Here is an 18939-nt window from a genome sequence, read left to right on the forward strand (position 1 = left end):
CGTGGGAAACGGGCGGCACGGCTTTCGCCTCAGCAGGGCCAGCTGGCCGCACGCCCTGGCACTCCGCGTGGTGGCACGGGCCGGCTGTGTGTGCCCTTGCGCCTCTGTCAAACCGCTGAGCTCTGCCGTGCGCCTACGCTGCTTCCTGCAGGCTTCCCCTCTGCGTGCGCCTTCGCTGCCTGAGCTCAAACGTAGCGGTCGAGGTACTTAGAGAGCGTGCTGGGGTCTCTGGGCTTTTGTACGACTTGGAATTTAGTCTCCTTTTGGGCACGGTGTGTCATTCACAGCAGCTCTGCACAGGTGGGTGCTCGTGAGGTACTTACGACTGCCGCTGATGGCTGCATAAGGTAGCTAATTCTTCAAAGTCCGTGGAGTTTTCTAAGGCTTTCTTTTAAAAATGAGAGGCTAAGACGTAATCTGCTTACTGCTCAGTTTGGTACGGGAACAGATATGCCAACTGAACCTGTGAAATGTTTTCTAAATAAAGTTTCAAAACAGCCCCGTGTGACCATAAATGTTAATGGGCGGATTAGTCATCCGTTGACATAAACTGTCACTCTCCGGTTCACCACTGTCACTGTATGAACGGGAGAGGAGCTGTTAGACAAGCCCATAATGGGCCTGTCTGTCTAACCAGTGATGCTGGTATGTGGGTATTAGATGGGAACCCTTATGTTTATGTGTAGGCTAAGGTTCGTGAACATGCTGCCTTTTAATACTAATTTGCATTTAAGTGAAAAGTGAGGAGTTAAGCAGGATGTGGACTGACCAAGCCCTATGTGATTCACAGGCTCATTGTCATATGAGTAAGTGTGTTTATATTTATAGCTCAGATGCAAAAAATGTCAGGTAAATATGCTGGTTTGACCTCTAAACACAGAAGTAATTTATAGACGCTCTTGATGTTACGGAGTGCGTGATAGCTCATGGTGAGCTCCTGAACTCGCTGGTTTAGGTCACTTGTTACTCAGGCGGAGGCACGAAAAACATTGCCATGGGTTAGCACTAGTTTTACCTGGTAGCTATGTTGGTCAGCTGTGTTACGGGAATATTACAAATCAGGTGCTATTTGTCTAAATAGACTTTAAATTCTGTAAAGTACAACAAAGCTTATGAAAGAAATATTTTTTTTTGTCTGATGAAGTATGACTTATGTAAATAGAGTGAACAGTCATATAACATTTGAGGAAAAGCCTTTACATGCAGAGTATTGGAACGGGATGGCATCAGTCATGAAAAATTATGCTTGCCCCAAAAGTGACTTGCTGGCTGTATCTTGCTTGTATGTTAGCAAGAAGTTTAAATCAGCCTGCGAATAGTAATTGCAGCTTCCTGCAGCAATACACAGTATGGTAGTTGCATACAGTGAGCAGGTGTAATTTAGTCGGACAGACTTGTGTTCTAAAGCTTCTCTGACAGTGGGATCAGAGAGCTTTCTGAGCTCTTCTGAGTGTGGTTTGGTGCTGGCAAACTAACACTTCAGTCCTCTACAAAAAAATGACACTAACTTTGATTACTAGTCTTAGAAGCAGATAATTTTAAGTACACTGGAATTAAGGGGTGCTTTGAATAGATCGAAAACTCTTACATATGTAGCCATGTGGCAAGTCAACATAGTCATTTTTCACTGCTCAAAAAAGCAGCATAATTTCCTGTCTTTGTTGGCTGTTTCTTGGGGCTTCCAGTCGAACAATGAACTCTTGGACATTTCATAAGGGAAAAGCTCTGAGAATGCACACCTTCAGGATGTGTGTCATTAGGCTCTACCTAACGAAGTCACCTAAATAATTCTCTCATCAAAATGATAATGAATGTGCAGCTTCCCTGACGCTGCACTCGGGGCCAGGAAGTCATCGCTTCCGTAACCATTGTGCATTATACGCTGGCCCTGGCAGCACTGGGTATGGGTGCAACCAGACCTCGCCTCCTCTTGATGAGTGGTATTTAAAAAGGGGGTGTGTGGGGGTAACTCTCCAGCAGTTGCAGATCTCATACTCCCACTCCTCCCTACTGCCTCATGCTGCAGACAGCAGCAGGAGATGTTTCTCACCCTTTCCAGCTGATATCAAATATCTCTTTTTGGCTTTTTCTTTTTTTTCAGATGCAGTGTACTTCAGTAGTGAACCAGGTTACAACCGGCTTAGTTTTTCCCTGTTCAGAGCTAAACATACTGAATTCCTTAAGGCAGGATAAAGATTTGCTGCTGAATAGGACTGGATTTTTATTTTAAAACTAAAGTGACCATTAAGCAGGGGTGTCAAGTGCTGAGCGAGTGGACCAACAAAAAAATGAGCATTTTGCAGTGCAACAGTATACTTGTTTTGGGCTTAGGGGCTGGCTATAAATCATTCTGGGCAACTGCAATAAAATGACAAAAATGCAGGATGTGTAGTTGTAGTATTTGAGCGAGTTACATACATTAAGGTGATTGTTTTTTAGCTGGTGTGCATTTCTGTGTTCATCTCAGCAGTATGGTTGCCACCTCCTCTTGTTTTGCCCACGGGGCTTTACAGAAGCCCCTTAGGAGGTTTTTTTTGTATGACATGCACAGTACGGCTGAAGCTGCCGGTTCTCCTTGTCAGATGAGCAATACTTCATAAAAGGGAAGTTACAAAAGCTTTGTAATGAGTGCAATTAGGCTTCGTATTTTTATTCTTCTGTTTTTGCCAGCTAACTGTCACTTTTGATTGAGGCCTGTATTGCTCACTGAGTCACTAGTGAATTTTAGATGATTTTAAGATTAGTTCCTTCAATCTTAGTGATATTTTTTTTTTCCCCCATCTTGAATCCGTTGAATAGTTATTTATGCTGGCAACCTTGAGACTGTCATTTTAGCTTTTGTAGTCTGAATTTCAGAAGTCTGTATGAATTTATTGGTGGTTTCATGCTGTTCAGCTGTGTCTCTTGCAGGCTATGGTGTCTGTCTCTGCCACTGCCCTTAGAGGTGACTTGGGTCTGGGCTCTGACAGATGGCTGGATGAAGGCCAAAGTCATCCAGGCAAAGCCTGTTTTGTTTTAGTCAGCACAGAGAGAGAAATGTGAAGTTGAAGTTGCTGTTTTCAGGGTGTGCAAGTAATCAAAGTATTTATAGCACAGAACTATTAATGTGAAAACAGAGTCTAAGACTTTTAAAGGGTGTGGTTTGACAAACTCAGACGAGTTCAGTCATGCCCCTGCTTTTGAGGAAGAGGTCCATAATAAATCTGACATCCTTATTGCGTTAGTCTAAAAGTCTGTAGGTGACAGTGGAGGTTGTGGTATGAATGTCCATGCCATGTGGCTTGCTGTTGGGGTAGCTACTTCTGTCACTAGGTGAGCTGTGCTTCTGCACAGGAAAATCTATATGTAATGGTTCCTGTTTGGCTCCCACACTTGCTGCAGAATTTGCTGGATGTTAGGGTTGCTACCACACTTTTAGTTTGACTTTGATAAAATCGTACACAATAAGTGTTAGGTGTGGATTTGTCCCTGCCCTGATTGATTTACTTCCTCTGAGCTCATGAGCGATGCCTGGTTTGTCACCAATGCCACCTACAGAATATCAAAAATGTTCATTTGGGTTAAGTAACTATATCAGTTAAAGCATGGTAGAAATGGGATTATGAAGGGCACAGGTTGATCATTTAATGACTAGTCTGATTATAGCGTAATATGTTTCTGCTGTGTTGGAGAACACACTCCAAAGGCTTGTGCGTAGCCTCAGATGAGTGGGGTTTGGAAACACTGAGATAGGATATTGGACTTGTGCAGCTGGGGGACTGTTTTTGTTCTTTGTCAGATGAGGACTTTCCTGGGGACCTGTGAGTATTCGGGAGCCCTTACTTACCCTCCCGTGGACTCTAGTGGTCCTGTTTTCTTAAAGTGCCAGAGGGAGATGGATGACGAATAAGAGCATGTTAAGTCTTTCTTAACCAACCTTACCCAAGGAAACGAAATAAATTTTGATGGAAGCATGGTTCATGCTTAATCATTATCTCAATGCTATTTGTATCACTGATACCGTCAGAGACCATTGCTTATTGTATTGATCAGATCATTGCACTGAGAATTTGTTCTCTTTGCGTATTTCTTGTCACCCATAGTCTCATTTTGCTGTGGATTTTAAGACCCTTTAGGGTCCTAAAATGGCCCGGTTCCTTACAAACCGTCTTTGTCCCGCACAAATGAGCAGCACTTTTGTCAGGAACCACGATGAAAATAACTTTGTAATCATCTAAATAGCACCCAGACACCGCTGAGAATGTTAAAAATGTAGCAGCCAGTTTACTTAAGTATTTGATGCAGAATACCAGACCTTAAGGTAGGAACTAACAGCAGCCTTCTGACATACAAGCTGAGGTTACTAAGGAGCCAAGAGCCAAGGCTCTTCATGGGGATGCATGGCAGGAGGATGAGACACACTGGCCTTAAATTGAAAGAGAGCAGGTTCAGATGTGATTTGGGTGGGTGGGGGTGGAATAATCACTGTGAGGATGGTCAGGCATCGAAGCAGGAGCTCGGAAAGGCTGTGGAGCCACCAACCTTGGAGGTTTTCAAGAGCCAACTGGACAAAGCCCTGAGCAACATGGTCTGAATTTGATGCTGACCTTGCTTTGAGCAGGAGGGTGGACTGGAGACCTCCCAAGGTCCCTTCCAGCGTGAACGATTCTGTAATTCTTTGTTCTGATGTGATAAAAATGAGTTGCTTTAAAATACTAGTATTCTGGGTGGAATAACATTGTGTTGACTTCTTACAAAGGTTCTGGTAGGGTATGTGCTGATGGCAGAATTTGTTATGCTAAAAAAAAGTTGAAGTTATTTAAAAGTATCCAGAATATATTGTTTTTCTTGTTTGTATTGAATGCTGAAGAGCCATGTGGCCATGGAAAAAAAAAAGTTCATAAATAAAAAAAATGCTTGTTCCAGATGCAAGCGCTATTGTTAGTCAAAGATACTGAGTGAAAATGCATTTTTACTCTTGCATCTCCTAAAGGTTTGTGGATTGGCTTTGCATGAGCAGTTGGAGGACTGCAAAGCTGAAATAGAATAAAGGCCCATGGATTGGCACCTAAAACTGAAATGTATCATATATGTAACCTGTCATTACTAGTATGTTGTTCAAAGAAAAATTAATTTAACTTACCGCAGTTGGTATCGGTATCTAGGGAACTGGCAAGCCTTGTTCTCAGGGAGGCCTTAGAATAACTTGCTAATTTTTTTTTTTTCCTTCCATTTTTAAGTTGCTTCATTTCATTGTATATTGTGCTCACTTCTGGAGAATATGTAATTCTGCAACATAGCTAGCAAGCATGTAAACCCTTTGGCCCTAATCATATGAGGAAAACAGAAGGGGAAATACTTATTTATATGTGTGCGTTAAGCACAACATCTGAATTTTACATACAGGCATAGAGTTTTTCTAACATGAAAGCTCAGCTGGTTATTGAAATTCATAAGGATGGTATCTACAGTAATTTTAACATCAAAATAATCTTGTTTCTGTCTTTCTGGCAGGTGGGAAGTTAGAGATACACAGTTCTGTACTGTTTGGTGTATTTTGCTTATGGAGGCTTTAAGGTCCTTTGTTTTCCATATGGGAAAAATATAGCTAATTGTTTGCACTGATGTTGTTCTTCACCTAGATCAGGTGCAATTTTCAAATGTATGTGCAGGTAAGTTTGTTTACTTTCATTTCAGTGCCGTTTCTTAAGACTACTTAGAGTTTGCATGTCAGGATGAGGGAATGCTTTAAACAATGTTGTTTAAAGCTGTATCTCCTGTTCTTTCTCTCCTGCAAAAAATCGTTAATGAGCTGGAGTCCTTGGAGCAAGATTCCCCTTCCTTGGGGTATGTGCATGTTGTTTTTGAATGGCTACTGGCAAAAGACGGTGGTTGTTACCTGGTATTGTATGAATTGCCTGGCAGCCTCTTGTGATGAATAGCCCGGAGCAGTCCTTGTCGCTGACACTGTCCTGTATTTATAGCAGTACCGACTGTGAGACAGGCATACAGTAGTGCTTCTTGAGGTATTGAAGTTTATTTTCAGATAAACAGAAATGGATCATGTCAAGTCAATACCATACTTGTTCCAGTACTGTGATTTCTTACTTTTAGCATACATCTTACAGCACGTTTATGTAATGGGTGTCATAAATGATTTCAAACATTGCAGGTATATCATAATGCTGCCTGGCAGGGTTTCTGCCTAGTGTTTGCCCAGCAGCAGGGCTGTGGGGTTTTTTTTGGACAAACTGCTTCAGGTTGGTAAGTGCTGTTGAAGCCGTGGTCTCTTGAAAATGCTTGTGGTAACACATGCCTTCACCCCGGAGCCTGCCATCATTTGGCTCCGTAATAACAGCACGCTGGAATGATGAGGGGGGACAGTTTTTGGGCGCAAGTGTGGAGGTCTGCTGTAGGTATGAGACCATGGCTGTGTTTTGCAGTTTCTCCCCATGGCAGAACCAGTTACCTTGAAATTCAAGCAATGAACTGAAGAGAGAGCAACGCTCTGTGCAAAACCAACCCTTTTCTCTTTCTGCCACGGGCATTTTTACCCTCTGAGAAGGTTTTTCTGTTGTTACAAGTAATTTTTCAGGCTGAAGTTGTCTGTGTTGCAAGAATTAAAAACTGGGTTCACTTATATAGATCGTATTCGCACAACAAGGGGCTGCAATAGTCGTCAAAAGGAATCTGCCTGCCTACCGGTTTGCGTCTAGGGGCAATGGAGTAAAATGGGGGAGAATGTCGGTAACTGAACAACAGCAGTATTTAGGGATTGGGGCTGTTTGTGGTGGGGTTTTGTAGAAGGTGGGTGATGTGAACTTAAATTTTGGCCTACTGACTGTATATTTTGGATTTTGGTATCATTGGTGAGGATTAAAGATCTACAGCACTGCAAGGCTCCTAGTCCTCCCATACACCAGCTTGTGCTTGGTTTTCGTTAGCCCTTTTCTTTTAGCTGAAAGTTTCAGCTAACCTACTCCTTTTTTGGCTTTTTTCTGTGTTTTGTTTTCTGTTTTTGAAGGCTGTGGCCCTTTTCCACACGTTTGAGTGGCGAATATACTTACAGAAGGGAAAAGAAATTACATCTTTTTTTTTTCTAGTTTTCCTTCTGTTTAGAAATGCTAGTGAAAGTGCTGGTGTTCTGATTTTCTTGACCTTGATATTATTGCAGTTTTTCCTGTTAAATCGAGTGCTGTACTTACAGTAAAAGGTTTCAGAAGCGGAGGAGTTGGGTGTAACGCCAGGGTGACTAGCTGAGCAATGCCTTTTGCTCCCTGCTGAGCTATTCTGAATTACGTTGGGCAAACTGCTCGCAGTCGCACTGTACCAAGCGTGAGCTAATTTTACATTTTTTCTCTATAAGACTAACTGGCTTTGCCTGGGATTAAAAGCAGAATATTAAAAATGTTACTGTATAGCATTTTTCTGTTTTTGAAGGCTGTGGCCCTTTTCCACACGTTTGAGTGGCGAATAAACTAAAGAAAGGAAAAAAAATTACATCTTTTTTTTTTCTAGTTTTCCTTCTGTTTAGAAATGCTAGTGAAAGTGCTGGTGTTCTGATTTTCTTGACCTTGATATTATTGCAGTTTTTCCTGTTAAATCGAGTGCTGTACTTACAGTAAAAGGTTTCAGAAGCGGAGGAGTTGGGTGTAACGCCAGGGTGACTAGCTGAGCAATGCCTTTTGCTCCCTGCTGAGCTATTCTGAATTACGTTGGGCAAACTGCTCGCAGTCGCACTGTACCAAGCGTGAGCTAATTTTACATTTTTTCTCTATAAGACTAACTGGCTTTGCCTGGGATTAAAAGCAGAATATTAAAAATGTTACTGTATAGCATGTTCCAGCACTTGCAACTGGGCTGAAATGAGGAAGCACTGTAGATCTCCCAAGAGGCCCGTTCTTGGCAGACTTCCACTCCGGAGGGGTTTGGACTTGAATATGGATGTCTGGAGACTTTGATTGAGTTAATGCACTTTCTCAGGTTCTCTACTCCCTCACCTCGATCATTTCAGCCTTAGTTGTGCATGGTCATGCTGAACAGCAATGTTTACCTAACTGCTGTGCCCATGTATGTGTGCGCAATGTCAGTGGTTAGGAAAAATGGTACATAATGTGTTTGCTGTTGGTCAAATCAATTAATCAATAAAAAATAATCTGAGCCACAGGGGAAAACAAAAAAAGAGCAAAACCTGCCTTTCTTAAATAAATCTCACTGTTTCCTCTCTATCCACACAAATAGTAATTGAAGAAACACAGACCACTTCTAAACACAACTGCTAAGCGAGGGTAGTGCCTACACGGGCGTGTATTGCCTACCTGTGAAGCATAACAAATTATGGAAGGCAGGGCCATTACTTGCAATAGGGAATTAACTCCTACAGATGTGTTTACAGTCTTGCCAAGTCAAGTCTCCTTATTTCATGCCCTGCTTAACAAGTGTGTTTCACACGGAGTTGTCCAGCTTTTATTTCACTGCTGTGCTCCTGTTTGCAGGCTGAAGCAAGACTCGCAGCGAAGCGAGCGGCGCGTGCAGAGGCACGGGAGATCCGAATGAAAGAACTGGAGAGGCAGCAGAAAGAGGTACGATCAAGGCTTGGGGGGTGTTTTGATCATCTTTTTGCCTGAATATATATGTATATAATCTGAGGTCCTGGAACAAAGGGTTAATCTATGTTTGGCTGAAATGTTAATAGTCTGCATGGAGCTAATGCTGCTCAGTTAGTTGATCGTAGGATATAGCCTGGAAAAAAATTGGGATTGTGGCAACAATTTTATCTTGGTGAAGCCAGTATAATTATTCACAGAAAACACTGGTGGCTAGTTAGTAATCATTGTTTAATATTAAACTTTGAAGTACGCAGCTTGTTTGCGTGTGCATTCAGGGGGTGGATTCTTATCACTTTGTTAGCAATCTGATGAATACGGAAGACTCTTGGCCCTTATATAACTCTACTTGCAAGTTGTTTTGCTTCACTGCTGTGAAGCTGGCATTGTGGTCTCCCCTGTTTTGTAAAAATGATGGTCTGCTGTTGGCAGAAGTAATGATAGAAGCTGAACTTTGCAGACCATTACCTTCTCCAAAGTGTTTGGATTAAATGCCTGGTGTAGTCTCTCCCAAATTCTGGATCAGCTGATTGTTTTATACCATCAGCAAAGTTACTGTGCTTCTGCATGTCAGCATGTGGGAGATCATGGGCTTCCAGTGTAGGAACGATTGTAAAGACCAGAAAGGCTTGTTCTGCTCCTGTTGTGTTTGACAAGTAGGAGCTGTACTAAATGTCATTCCACTCCAAGAAACTGAGAGCAGGGCATGTTTTGAAGCTGTAGAAGCTAAAGCAGTGCTATTAGAATGGGGCTGCAAGCACAGGTGGGCCAAACTAGTGATGAGAACCAGAAGGGCTTAAAACTTGTATTTGTTGATTTGTGCATTTAATGAAACAGCAGAGTAGATGTAACAGGGCCAGCAGCAATCGTAACTTAATTTTTTCAAATAAATTTTGAAAGGGAAGAAGTAAGGAGTTTGGGGGCGGGGTTTGGGAATACATAGTAAGAGTAAATGCACATATGTGCTTTAGGGTGCAGAGGAGGATTCAGGTTAGCTTTTAAACTCAGGACATGATAGCAGACTAATGTTGGTGCAGGCTGCAGTAATCAGCTGGGAACAGAACCACTTGGGGAGTTCGCCCATGCTCAGCTTTGTGCTGGAGTGTCTTGTCTAGTTGAGGCGCATTTGGTTGTGTCTTAGCATCCTGTAGCCACAGTAGGGTTAGATGTACCTGCAAACACACCAGGAGTAAAAGGTGCAGGGGAGCATTGCTGCAAGCACAGTGCTTGTGGAAGAGAGGAACCTTTTACTGCTACAGTTGCTGCTTTTTGAAGGATGTTTCTTGCAACCTGGACCACAGTCGGAAGGCCTGGAGTGCAGATAAGCATTGTTACTGTCAAGCTTCCTGCTGTGCCTACAGCCTGAGTGATTGGACTTGCCGAGCAGCCTTTGGAGGATCTGTGGTAAACAGCCACTAGGTGTTTTGTTTGGGCAGCGAAGTAATTATGGGTGTCATGGCAGCTGGCAGTGGTGTTACCATCTAATCTGCAGATAACTTTAATGCAGCTGATGACCCCCTTGAAGATTAAAAGCTGATGCTGCAAAGGGTGTCCTAATAAATTGAAATTTTGGTGTGAGAACTTCTTCGTATAGAGGGAAATCGCATGGTACAGGATGTCACTCTGAAATACTGAATTCAGTGAAAGCTAAGCCAGATATCCCCTACAATCTGTTTTGTAATTCACTGGCATAAATTACATAATGTGACTACACATTTATTTAATATTTTGCAAGCTTGGATATTCTGTAATTTTTTTCAGATAGCTTAATCTCAGCCCCCAGATGCAAGGTAGAGCTAGTAAGGATGGCTGCAGGAAGTTTTTCATTGCCAAAAGTATCTTGCAGATATAATGAAAGAAAACATAAATATAGAAAATCCCAAGCAGCGATCAACACGAGATTTGACACCTACCCCTTCCTTGGAGGAGAACATACTGTGATACTGGTGTCTGTACAGTTTGTTGTCTGCCATCTTCATTTTCCTTCGCAAACTTTTCAGAGAAATAAATAGCATATTCCCACTACTGCCGTGTTGAGTAACCAGAACTTAAAGCACTTGCTTTACTACTTCAGAAGGCTTTTTAGAGTCAGTTACAGGAGTTAAAAAGCAATAAATAAACTTATTGCATGTGTGTGTACTTCATGCTTAAAGCAATGTACATGCCCTGACAGGTTTCTTGTGGAGCATGGATTACTTGAGAATATATTTATATTGTTGGTCTGTGTTAAAAGTTTCCAGATGTTACCATTACAAGCTATAAACATGGCAGTATAGCTCTTGCTGACAGTGAAGTAGAGTGTTTTAATGATTTGGATTTGGACTGGAAATTGGCTCCTCTCCTGCCCACCGTCTAGTATTAATGACACTTCTTAATCTGTGCTTAATTTTCGTAATTTAAAAATAATTGGGTGACTCTTGCATCATGAGTCTACATATGTGTTTTAACTAATGTTCTGCTTGCCACTACAAAAGAAATGCCAATGCAAAAGCACCAGGTATCTGAGATTTTTTTGTTCTGTATCTTATGAATGCTTCTGTAGATAGAATGAGCAGCCACTTCATTAGAAAGCTATTAAAATGCCCTGTGCTGGATCTGTAGGCTAGCCATATGTGAAGAGGGCATGAAAAATTGGTCACAACTGTGTAGTAAAGCTCCATCGGTCAGTGGCGAGGGCTACCTGATACCATACCAAGCTCTTCTTTTGGCAGAAATTATTTCATGTAAAACATAATTGACAGCAGAAATTGCTGCATAGTCTATTCTTTTGGAAACTTAAAATTGTGTTTGTCATCAGCCACAGTATTGATAAGGTCCTTTCCTTTCAAAAGGAGCATACGATGAGGAGCTTGTAGCCGGCAGCTTGGCTTTAGATGGTGGTGAGCATGCTTGCTGCAGGTGTGGGCTCAGCCCTTGGCCGGGCTGCCATACCTCTTGCCAGTGGTCACTGCTATTGGTCTTGTGGTTTGTGTGCTCGGAGGGATAGCTTTAGTAAACTTGGCTTGAAATATAAGGTGACTCTTAGGAATTCTTCTGGAAACTTAATGTGAAGCAACATACTGCTGTAGTAGAACAATAGTTGGAGAAATTATATAGCAGAAATAGATGGGCTTCTGGAAGAAAACACTCTGAATTGCAGTGTGAGATGTGGGAAAGTTACTGTGGAAGGCTGCTGCTGTTCGCTGTGGTGGGGCAGGATTGCAGGTGTGTTCCAGAGGCGGTGTCTTCTTATCACCTGGCATCACCTCATGCCAGGCAGCAGAAAGAAGGATAAGTGTGCCAATGTGGGTGGGCTTTGTGTTTGCTTTGTTCCCCCCCCCCCAAGGAGAGGAAGGAAAGGAGGAGAGGGTGACTACAAGTTTAATAGGAAAGTAATCTAGGTAAATGAAAAGTGTTTTCTGAAGCTGAAGAAAGAAAATTAGCACAAGAATCATGATCTGATATATGCTGATTTATAGGAGAGCGTGACTACAAGTTTAATAGGAAAGTAATCTAGGTAAATGAAAAGTGTTTTCTGAAGCTGAAGAAAGAAAATTAGCACAAGAATCATGATCTGATATATGCTGATTTATGAAGACAAGTGTAGTGGTCAGTCTTGAATCCTATATAGGTGTGTGTGTTTATGTATAGAAATATTTATATGTTTAGTAGAGAAGCGGTTCCTGGACATGAGGCTCTAAGAAAGGCACAGATCTAATAAATGTAACAGCTTGAATGTTTCTGACTTCTTATTCTGTGCTGCTTTGTTGTTGTTACCCAGCAAAGATGTAAATAATTAATCTGGAAGGCACGGTAGGTTTTCTGGTATGCTTCCATGCATAGTAAGTCAGTACAGGAGAGTTCTCATGTGAGGCAATGCCAATGCATGTTCTATGCTGAAAGGATGATTATGATAGATGATACTTGCTCCCTTGCCTGTTTTTATACCACTGGTACCCACCCAGCTGGTGGGAGTCAGAGCAGTGATGGGTCCTGTGGTTTTTTACCATACCATGCTGCCATGGTCTTTAAACATTTGGTTTTACAGTTGCAGAGTCTAAAGCCAGCCCGTTTGGCTCGTGCTGTAGAGATGTGTTTGGTACTGAGACAAATGCTGTGTGCATTCAGATATTTATTTTTAACTCATGCAGAAGAACAAGTCAGGAGTTGTTGGCTCAGTTTTTCTGAGTAACAAATTGTTAATTCTCTTGGGGCTACCAGGTAAAATGGAGAGAAGAATTTTTTCTGTGGGTTTTTTTTTTTTTTCTTCTTAGAAGCTTGGCTTATTAAAGCCTTTTTTTCCAAGAAATATTTAACAGTAATGTTTCAAGACACGTAAAAGCTGCAGCATTAGGGCTAATTGTAGAGAACGTTTTATGTAGGAGTACCTTCTGTGTGTTCTGCTGGCAAGACTTTAAATGTCTCTTTGAGGACTGACACTTGGAAGCCACAATTTAAGCTGATATTAGTGCCTGAAGTGAAAAGAGAATGATCTCCTCCCACTCCTTAATCTGCAGGATAAGATTCTTGCTTGCCAGTTCACACAGCAGATGAGCCTCTACTTTTAGTTCAAAGCAAGAGCATTGTGCTTGTCCCCTGGCTTCGTTTTCAGCTCTCTTTAAGGACACAGCACAAAACTTGCCTTTGCTGTTTTGTAAACTCGTTCTTTACCAGCATGCTCATTTGCACATACTTCTCCTCCTTTAGATTCATATTTCTTTGGAATAAAATATGTTACTAGTACTTTCTGTCGTGGGTTTCTCTTTTTCCATGTCAATTCCTTGAGCATGTAGTAAATCTATAAATGTACTAAAGCCAAGTTAATGTGGGCAAAAGACTTGCAAACACTCTTGATCTGCTCACTCATCCTGTGGACTGACTTAGCCCCCTTCTTCCCTTGCTAGGATTTGATGCCCGCAAGTCTGATCTGGGTCAGCGGGGTCCCATGGCACAGCTGGCATTTGGGATTGTTTGAAGCTGTTTAAAATCCCAGGCAGTGCAGAAAAAACTAGAGGAAAGCAGAATTCTCGTGGCTTGAATGGAAGGGAAAATACTGTGAAACTTTGCTTGCATATACAGGGAGGAAATTGAAGGTTTGTGATGGTTAATCTGCATCTTTCTTACACAACCAGTGTGAAGATGCACAGGAAAATTTGGAGAGGGACAATGTTGAAGGTGTTTTTAGTAGATTCTGAATTTCTGCCTTCTGCTGCCATCTTACCATGCTTCACTGGCTTGTTCTGTCCGGTTCAAAAGTTATTTCTATGAAAAACTTTAGTTTTGTGGGAAACCTCATACAATGAGGAAACCAGGAAAGCAGTCTGCCACTACTGCTGTGGACAAAACCACATTTTTTGTCATACTTTAATACAGGAAGGTGCTATTTAAGGCATTTGACTGCTTAGATGTCTATCGACTCTGTTAAGCTCTTTGTGGGGGGCATTCGTGCAATAGAGATTATTGTTTAAAAGTGTTTGTTTTTTCCGTAACATACTATCTAAGATGGACAGTACACTGATGAGAGACCAGTCACTTTGGAGCAGAGCTGTTGTAATGCCTGTTTAGGTAATGGATGACCAATTCCGGATTTTATAAAAAGCTGGAACAGTTACGATGATGCACTTGGCTTTGTCCCTGTGCCCCTCTCCACCGTCCTCCGTGGTGTCTGGCCCTGAACAAGGGCCTCGTTGTTATCTTATCCATTGGCAATCTGAGCCTTGGACAGAAGACCTCTTGTGTGTCTCAGTTTGCACTCAACAGGAGTACCTGCTATGCCAAGCCTGAAGCATTGAGGTTTGGAAAAGATGACTTCCATGGTGTTGCCTCAAAGTGTGGGTGAAACAACAGCATGGGAAAGTTAAAGGTTAAACGTGGTAATTGCCACATCTAAAACAGCGGTGGTTGGCTTCTGTGTATGGATGAAAGGCACTCTGTGTGTGCAACGGAGAAGCAAAGATCAGAGTCAGTATGCGGTCTTGGGAACTGTGGCAGGGTTTAGTTCATTTTCCTCTTCAAGGTTTTCTTAGTGAAAGGTAGGTGAGGTGATCAGTGTGTGGGAACGCTAGCTTCAAATGTGGGTCTCAATTATACCCCCTGCGCTTGTAGGAATAGGAATTAATGCTTCTGAGGTATTAAGCTGGGTTCTGCAGTTGTCCTTCACGATCACAAAGGGGAACCTGATCAGGCCATGGAGGCAGGGATTGGAAGAAGTACGTTTTGCTTCCCAGCACTGGGATCTGGATTCACCTGAAGTGGCCCAGAAGAGCAACGGATGGCAGGGACCTGCTGAATATCCCAAAATACAGGAGACTGACTACCCTGCCGCCTGCTGCCCAGCTGAAGGATTGGAGTCAGAGCAATGTACCATTCCCCCTGAGTTGTACTCTTAGAGCAGAGGGGCTGGTGTTGGTGTTTATTCAGCATCAGTGCTTATCTAGGAAGATAAGCAGTAAGGCAGCTGAGGGCTTTAAGACCAGAGCTGTGATACGTTTCCTACAGATACAAAGCTAGGTGTTCAGCAGAGAAGTGGGGAGAATGAAGCTGCAGTTTCCTTCTGGATTTGTGTAGCCAGTTAGGTGTTTTTGAACAAGAAGGGCTTCTTGCTTTAGAAATGCTAGGAGAGATGCAAGAAAAAAACGTTTTCTGTTTTCATGTGGATTTACAAAGCTGATCAGTCAAGGGCAGTTCACTTAAACAAAACTCAGATGTATTAGAGTGGCTGTAATGCTTTTGTGTATTATTAAAATGGTACAAGACTATGGAACAAATTTGTAGAGTTAGCAGTGCGTTTATTAGGGCCTGCAAATGGTGTGAGGCTCCGTGGAAACATTAAAAATTGAAAAAGCAACTTGCAGAGATCCTCCAATGCTGGCAATGTATGTGCAGGAGATTTTCAGAGAGTTTTAACAAGCTGGCACTGTGCTGTACACAGGTGAAAGATGTATAGCATTGATGCTTTTGTAACTATGCTTAGTTGGTTAAGGACAAAATTTGTCCTTCAGAGAAGAACAGATTTTCTGTAGTAAATGCCATTTGCTTTTATTGGGATGGTAGATGCACAGCTGTCATTCTAGGTGAATATTTGGGCATCCATTACTTTGAAGGACGGGGGTTAAAAAAAGCGAGAGGTCCTAGGTCACAGCTGGGTTAGGCTCTGGTCCGGTGCAAAGTTGAGGGAGCAAATGTTGCATGTGCCTCCAGGAGCCTAGTGGGTATGAAAACAGGAATGCTGTATTTTAGCTGTTCATGTGGAGGAGGCCTAGAATGGAAACACTGCTTTCATTCTATTTAACTCTACAGGGCTTCGATGTGTGCTTTTTTTTGTATTTGTGTTTTGTTGTATATTCTGTATAATTTCCCCGTTCCCCCCCGCCCCCTTAGAATGAGTTATGGAACATTGCATTGCTATTTATTCATTCACGCTAGCTTTTGTTTCCTTGTTTCTTTCCTTTCCCTTTTTCCCTAGATCTACCAAGTTCAGAAGGTAGGGCTCGCTCTCTTTCATTCTTGTTTGCATGTGTTCCCATGTTATGAGTCTTGCTAGCATTTTAGAAAAACCTCTAAAGAATGGAAGATGCACAGCAGGCTTTGTATTTCCATGCAATTCCCCCCTTCCTTCCCATAGTCTTGTGGGGTGGATGATAAAGGGGAGTGGGGGAAGATGACCCATGTAAAACGTGTCTGGTCAGGCACTTAATGTATTTTTTTCTACAGACTTTGGCCAAGAATAAGCAATAAGCAGAACAGTAATTTGGCAAACCAGCCATCATAGGAGGGTATGGTGGCTCCACGTATACCATAAAGACATTTGTGTGTTGAAGGCCAAGAGTATCGCTGAAAATACTTCAGGCTGGGCAAGGATTTAACAGGTGCTAGCAGGAAGAATGACTTTCAGATGACTTTGTTTGCAGAAAGTCACTGAAGTAAATCAGGGATGCTGTGTTTGAGTTTATAATCTTTTGGTAAATAAACTGTATGGCCTTTCTTCCAATGTGACCTAAGCATTATAAATGCTTTTATATTGTTTAATCCTCTCACCTCAGTTTAAATTCATGATCTCTTCCCTCCTCCCAGTTTCCTTTTCGTAGTTCCAAATGATGGCGATGATGATGATAATAATATAGCTCTAACTGAGGTCACTTGCTATGTTACAACGGAGAGTTTTGGGGTTTGTGTTATGATGTTTGGCTGTTCTATACTTCCAGCATGTGAACTTTGTGGTACCTAGAAAGAGAAATAGCTCCAAAGAGATTTTGCAGGGAGGGAGAAAGCATATATTTCTTCAAGCCTGCCATTTTCTACCTTACTGAACATTTCTTTTTTTCCTGAGATATTTTTATTGCTTGCTGAATGATAAATGTCTCCTAAAACCACAGCTTGTTTGTTGTTCTGGCACTCCAGCTGCCTTAACTGCATGTTTCACTCGCTTGACCTAGCAGTGCGTGTGCTTCTTGGAAACGCTGTTCTCCTCTTTAAGTGCATATGTATATGAAGATAGCTACTCAAATCGTGTGCTCTGGTATCTAATCCTGACCCCATCAATTTGGCAACAAATATATCTTACTCTTGTTTTTATTTATGGAGTTGACTATGTACTGAGTGACTCAAACTAACATCTGCCCATGGATCAACAGGCTCATTATCAACCTCCTTTATAGGAACTAATTTAATCTTCTGGTATAAACGCAGCCCCATGGGAGACAAGGAGGTTGTTTACTGTTGGTGTCCTGACATGGATGAGAAGATAAGTGGGTTAGCCTCACAACATCCCGTAGCGAGTTTGCAAGTCAGCGGTTTCACTGCCACTTAGTGAGCAAATCTGATCTGGAATTCTCTCTCAATGGTATTAACGTCATTAATTATTTAATTGTAATATCACTTTTCAGGGTAGAAGGGAACTTGAGGCTGGCAAAGGCTTCTAACTGAAAACCAAGTGAATGGATAAGCACCATTTCTTCCTTTAACCCATGCAGCCATTCAAACCAGGCCCCTCAGGGCAGAACGGAAGTGTCGGGCTAGAGAAAGAAATGGGAAGTGGCTGAGGGGCCAAAATACCTGAGAATTCAAATGCTACCAGTTCATTCCAGTGTGAGATGTGCTGTGTAAAAGATCATAAATTAAAAATAGTCTCAAGGCAATCACATTCATTAACATTTTTGTTTTGGGGATATTAAGCACGTAGCTATGTAATTTTAAATGGTGGAGGAAAAGACTGTAAGTGGAACTTAACTTGTGATGTAACAAATCTTTTAAGGGGTATTTCCTTACCTCCCTTTTGCAAAACTGAATTCATAAGCCTATGTCAGAAAGTAAGGAGAACAGAGGGCAGGAAAAGGAAGCAGCAGACCTTACAAAAATTATTAGCATGTTTATGGATCCTTCCTATGTGTGAGAGAGGATTCTCAATTTTTATAGTGTTGTTTTTTTTAAATTGATTTCTGTGTTAGAAAACGTTATACATCTCTTGGGGGGGGAAAGCCTCTAATAAGGCTTTACTTGACCTGATTTATTACAAAGCATATAATCTGTAGGTTCTGATCATGTACACAATCCTGACCAGCTGGAGTTCATATAATTTTCAGGGGTAGTTTTCAGGATGTGATGTACATAAAACTTAATTTTATAACAGGCTGTTGTATGTGTTGTGCTTCTGCCTGGAAGTAACTAGTCTGAGCACTTGTGAGGAAGTGTGTAATGCTTGAAGAAACAATGGTTCATGTCCTGCACTCTAATTTTATGTAGTTTAAGGGAGAAATTTCACTTGTGTGCAATTTGGCTAGGCATTGTATAGGGGTATTAGAGGTATTTGAGCACACACTGAGATGCTTTGCAGGAAGGCAGAGGGGAATACTTCCCTGTTCTCATAGGGATGTGGTTAAAGAGCTTGTTGAAGCATTACCTCTTTTCCTTGTTCCAGAGAGATGTTTGCATGCTATTTAAATCTGCAAAGCAGTGAATTTATTTCCTGTTTTCAAATTACTGGCCTAAAAACTTATTTTCTAATATTCTTCCTAATAAATGGGATTGCTGTGAGCTCCTGCCTTTTCCCAATTTGACCCCCAAACTGACAGCATTTAAAGATCCTTGTACAGTTTGGGCTATCCAGGATGTGTAATTGAGCACCCTGCTGCCTATTCTACTTCATAACAGACTTTCTTCTCTCCAGAGCTGTTAAGATGAAAATGAAGATGACCTTAACATGAAAATAATTTTGTTTTTTAATGAGGAGGAACTCTGAAGTGGGAATAAATTGATACGGTATCAAAGAACAGGCAGCTGTTCATTCTAGTTTATTAATAAATAGTGAATGAGGTTTTTAAGGGTGAAAGTAAAATTACATTAATACCATTGAGTGAGTGCTAAATATAGAGTATAA

The 18939-nt window shown here is 41.7% G+C and overlaps 1 protein-coding gene across 6 annotated transcripts in view; it reads left to right on the top strand.

Moving 5' to 3' along the window:
- LRRFIP1 (leucine rich repeat (in FLII) interacting protein 1) overlaps positions 1-18939 on the top strand; it is a 119544-nt gene that overhangs the window by 42847 nt on the left and 57758 nt on the right. For 5 of the 6 annotated variants that reach the window (XM_009329632.1, XM_009329631.1, XM_009329630.1 and 2 more), the window contains exons 2-3: positions 8475-8561; positions 16030-16047. In XM_009329632.1, coding sequence (XP_009327907.1) covers positions 8532-8561; positions 16030-16047 — 48 coding nt within the window. In that variant the 5' untranslated portion in view covers positions 8475-8531. The remainder of the gene's footprint in view (positions 1-8474; positions 8562-16029; positions 16048-18939) is intronic. The other variant, XM_009329633.1, reaches the window with a different exon arrangement.

The sequence above is a fragment of the Pygoscelis adeliae genome, unplaced genomic scaffold, assembly GCF_000699105.1.
Source record: "Pygoscelis adeliae isolate BGI_AS28 unplaced genomic scaffold, ASM69910v1 Scaffold7, whole genome shotgun sequence".
Taxonomy (NCBI): domain Eukaryota; kingdom Metazoa; phylum Chordata; class Aves; order Sphenisciformes; family Spheniscidae; genus Pygoscelis; species Pygoscelis adeliae.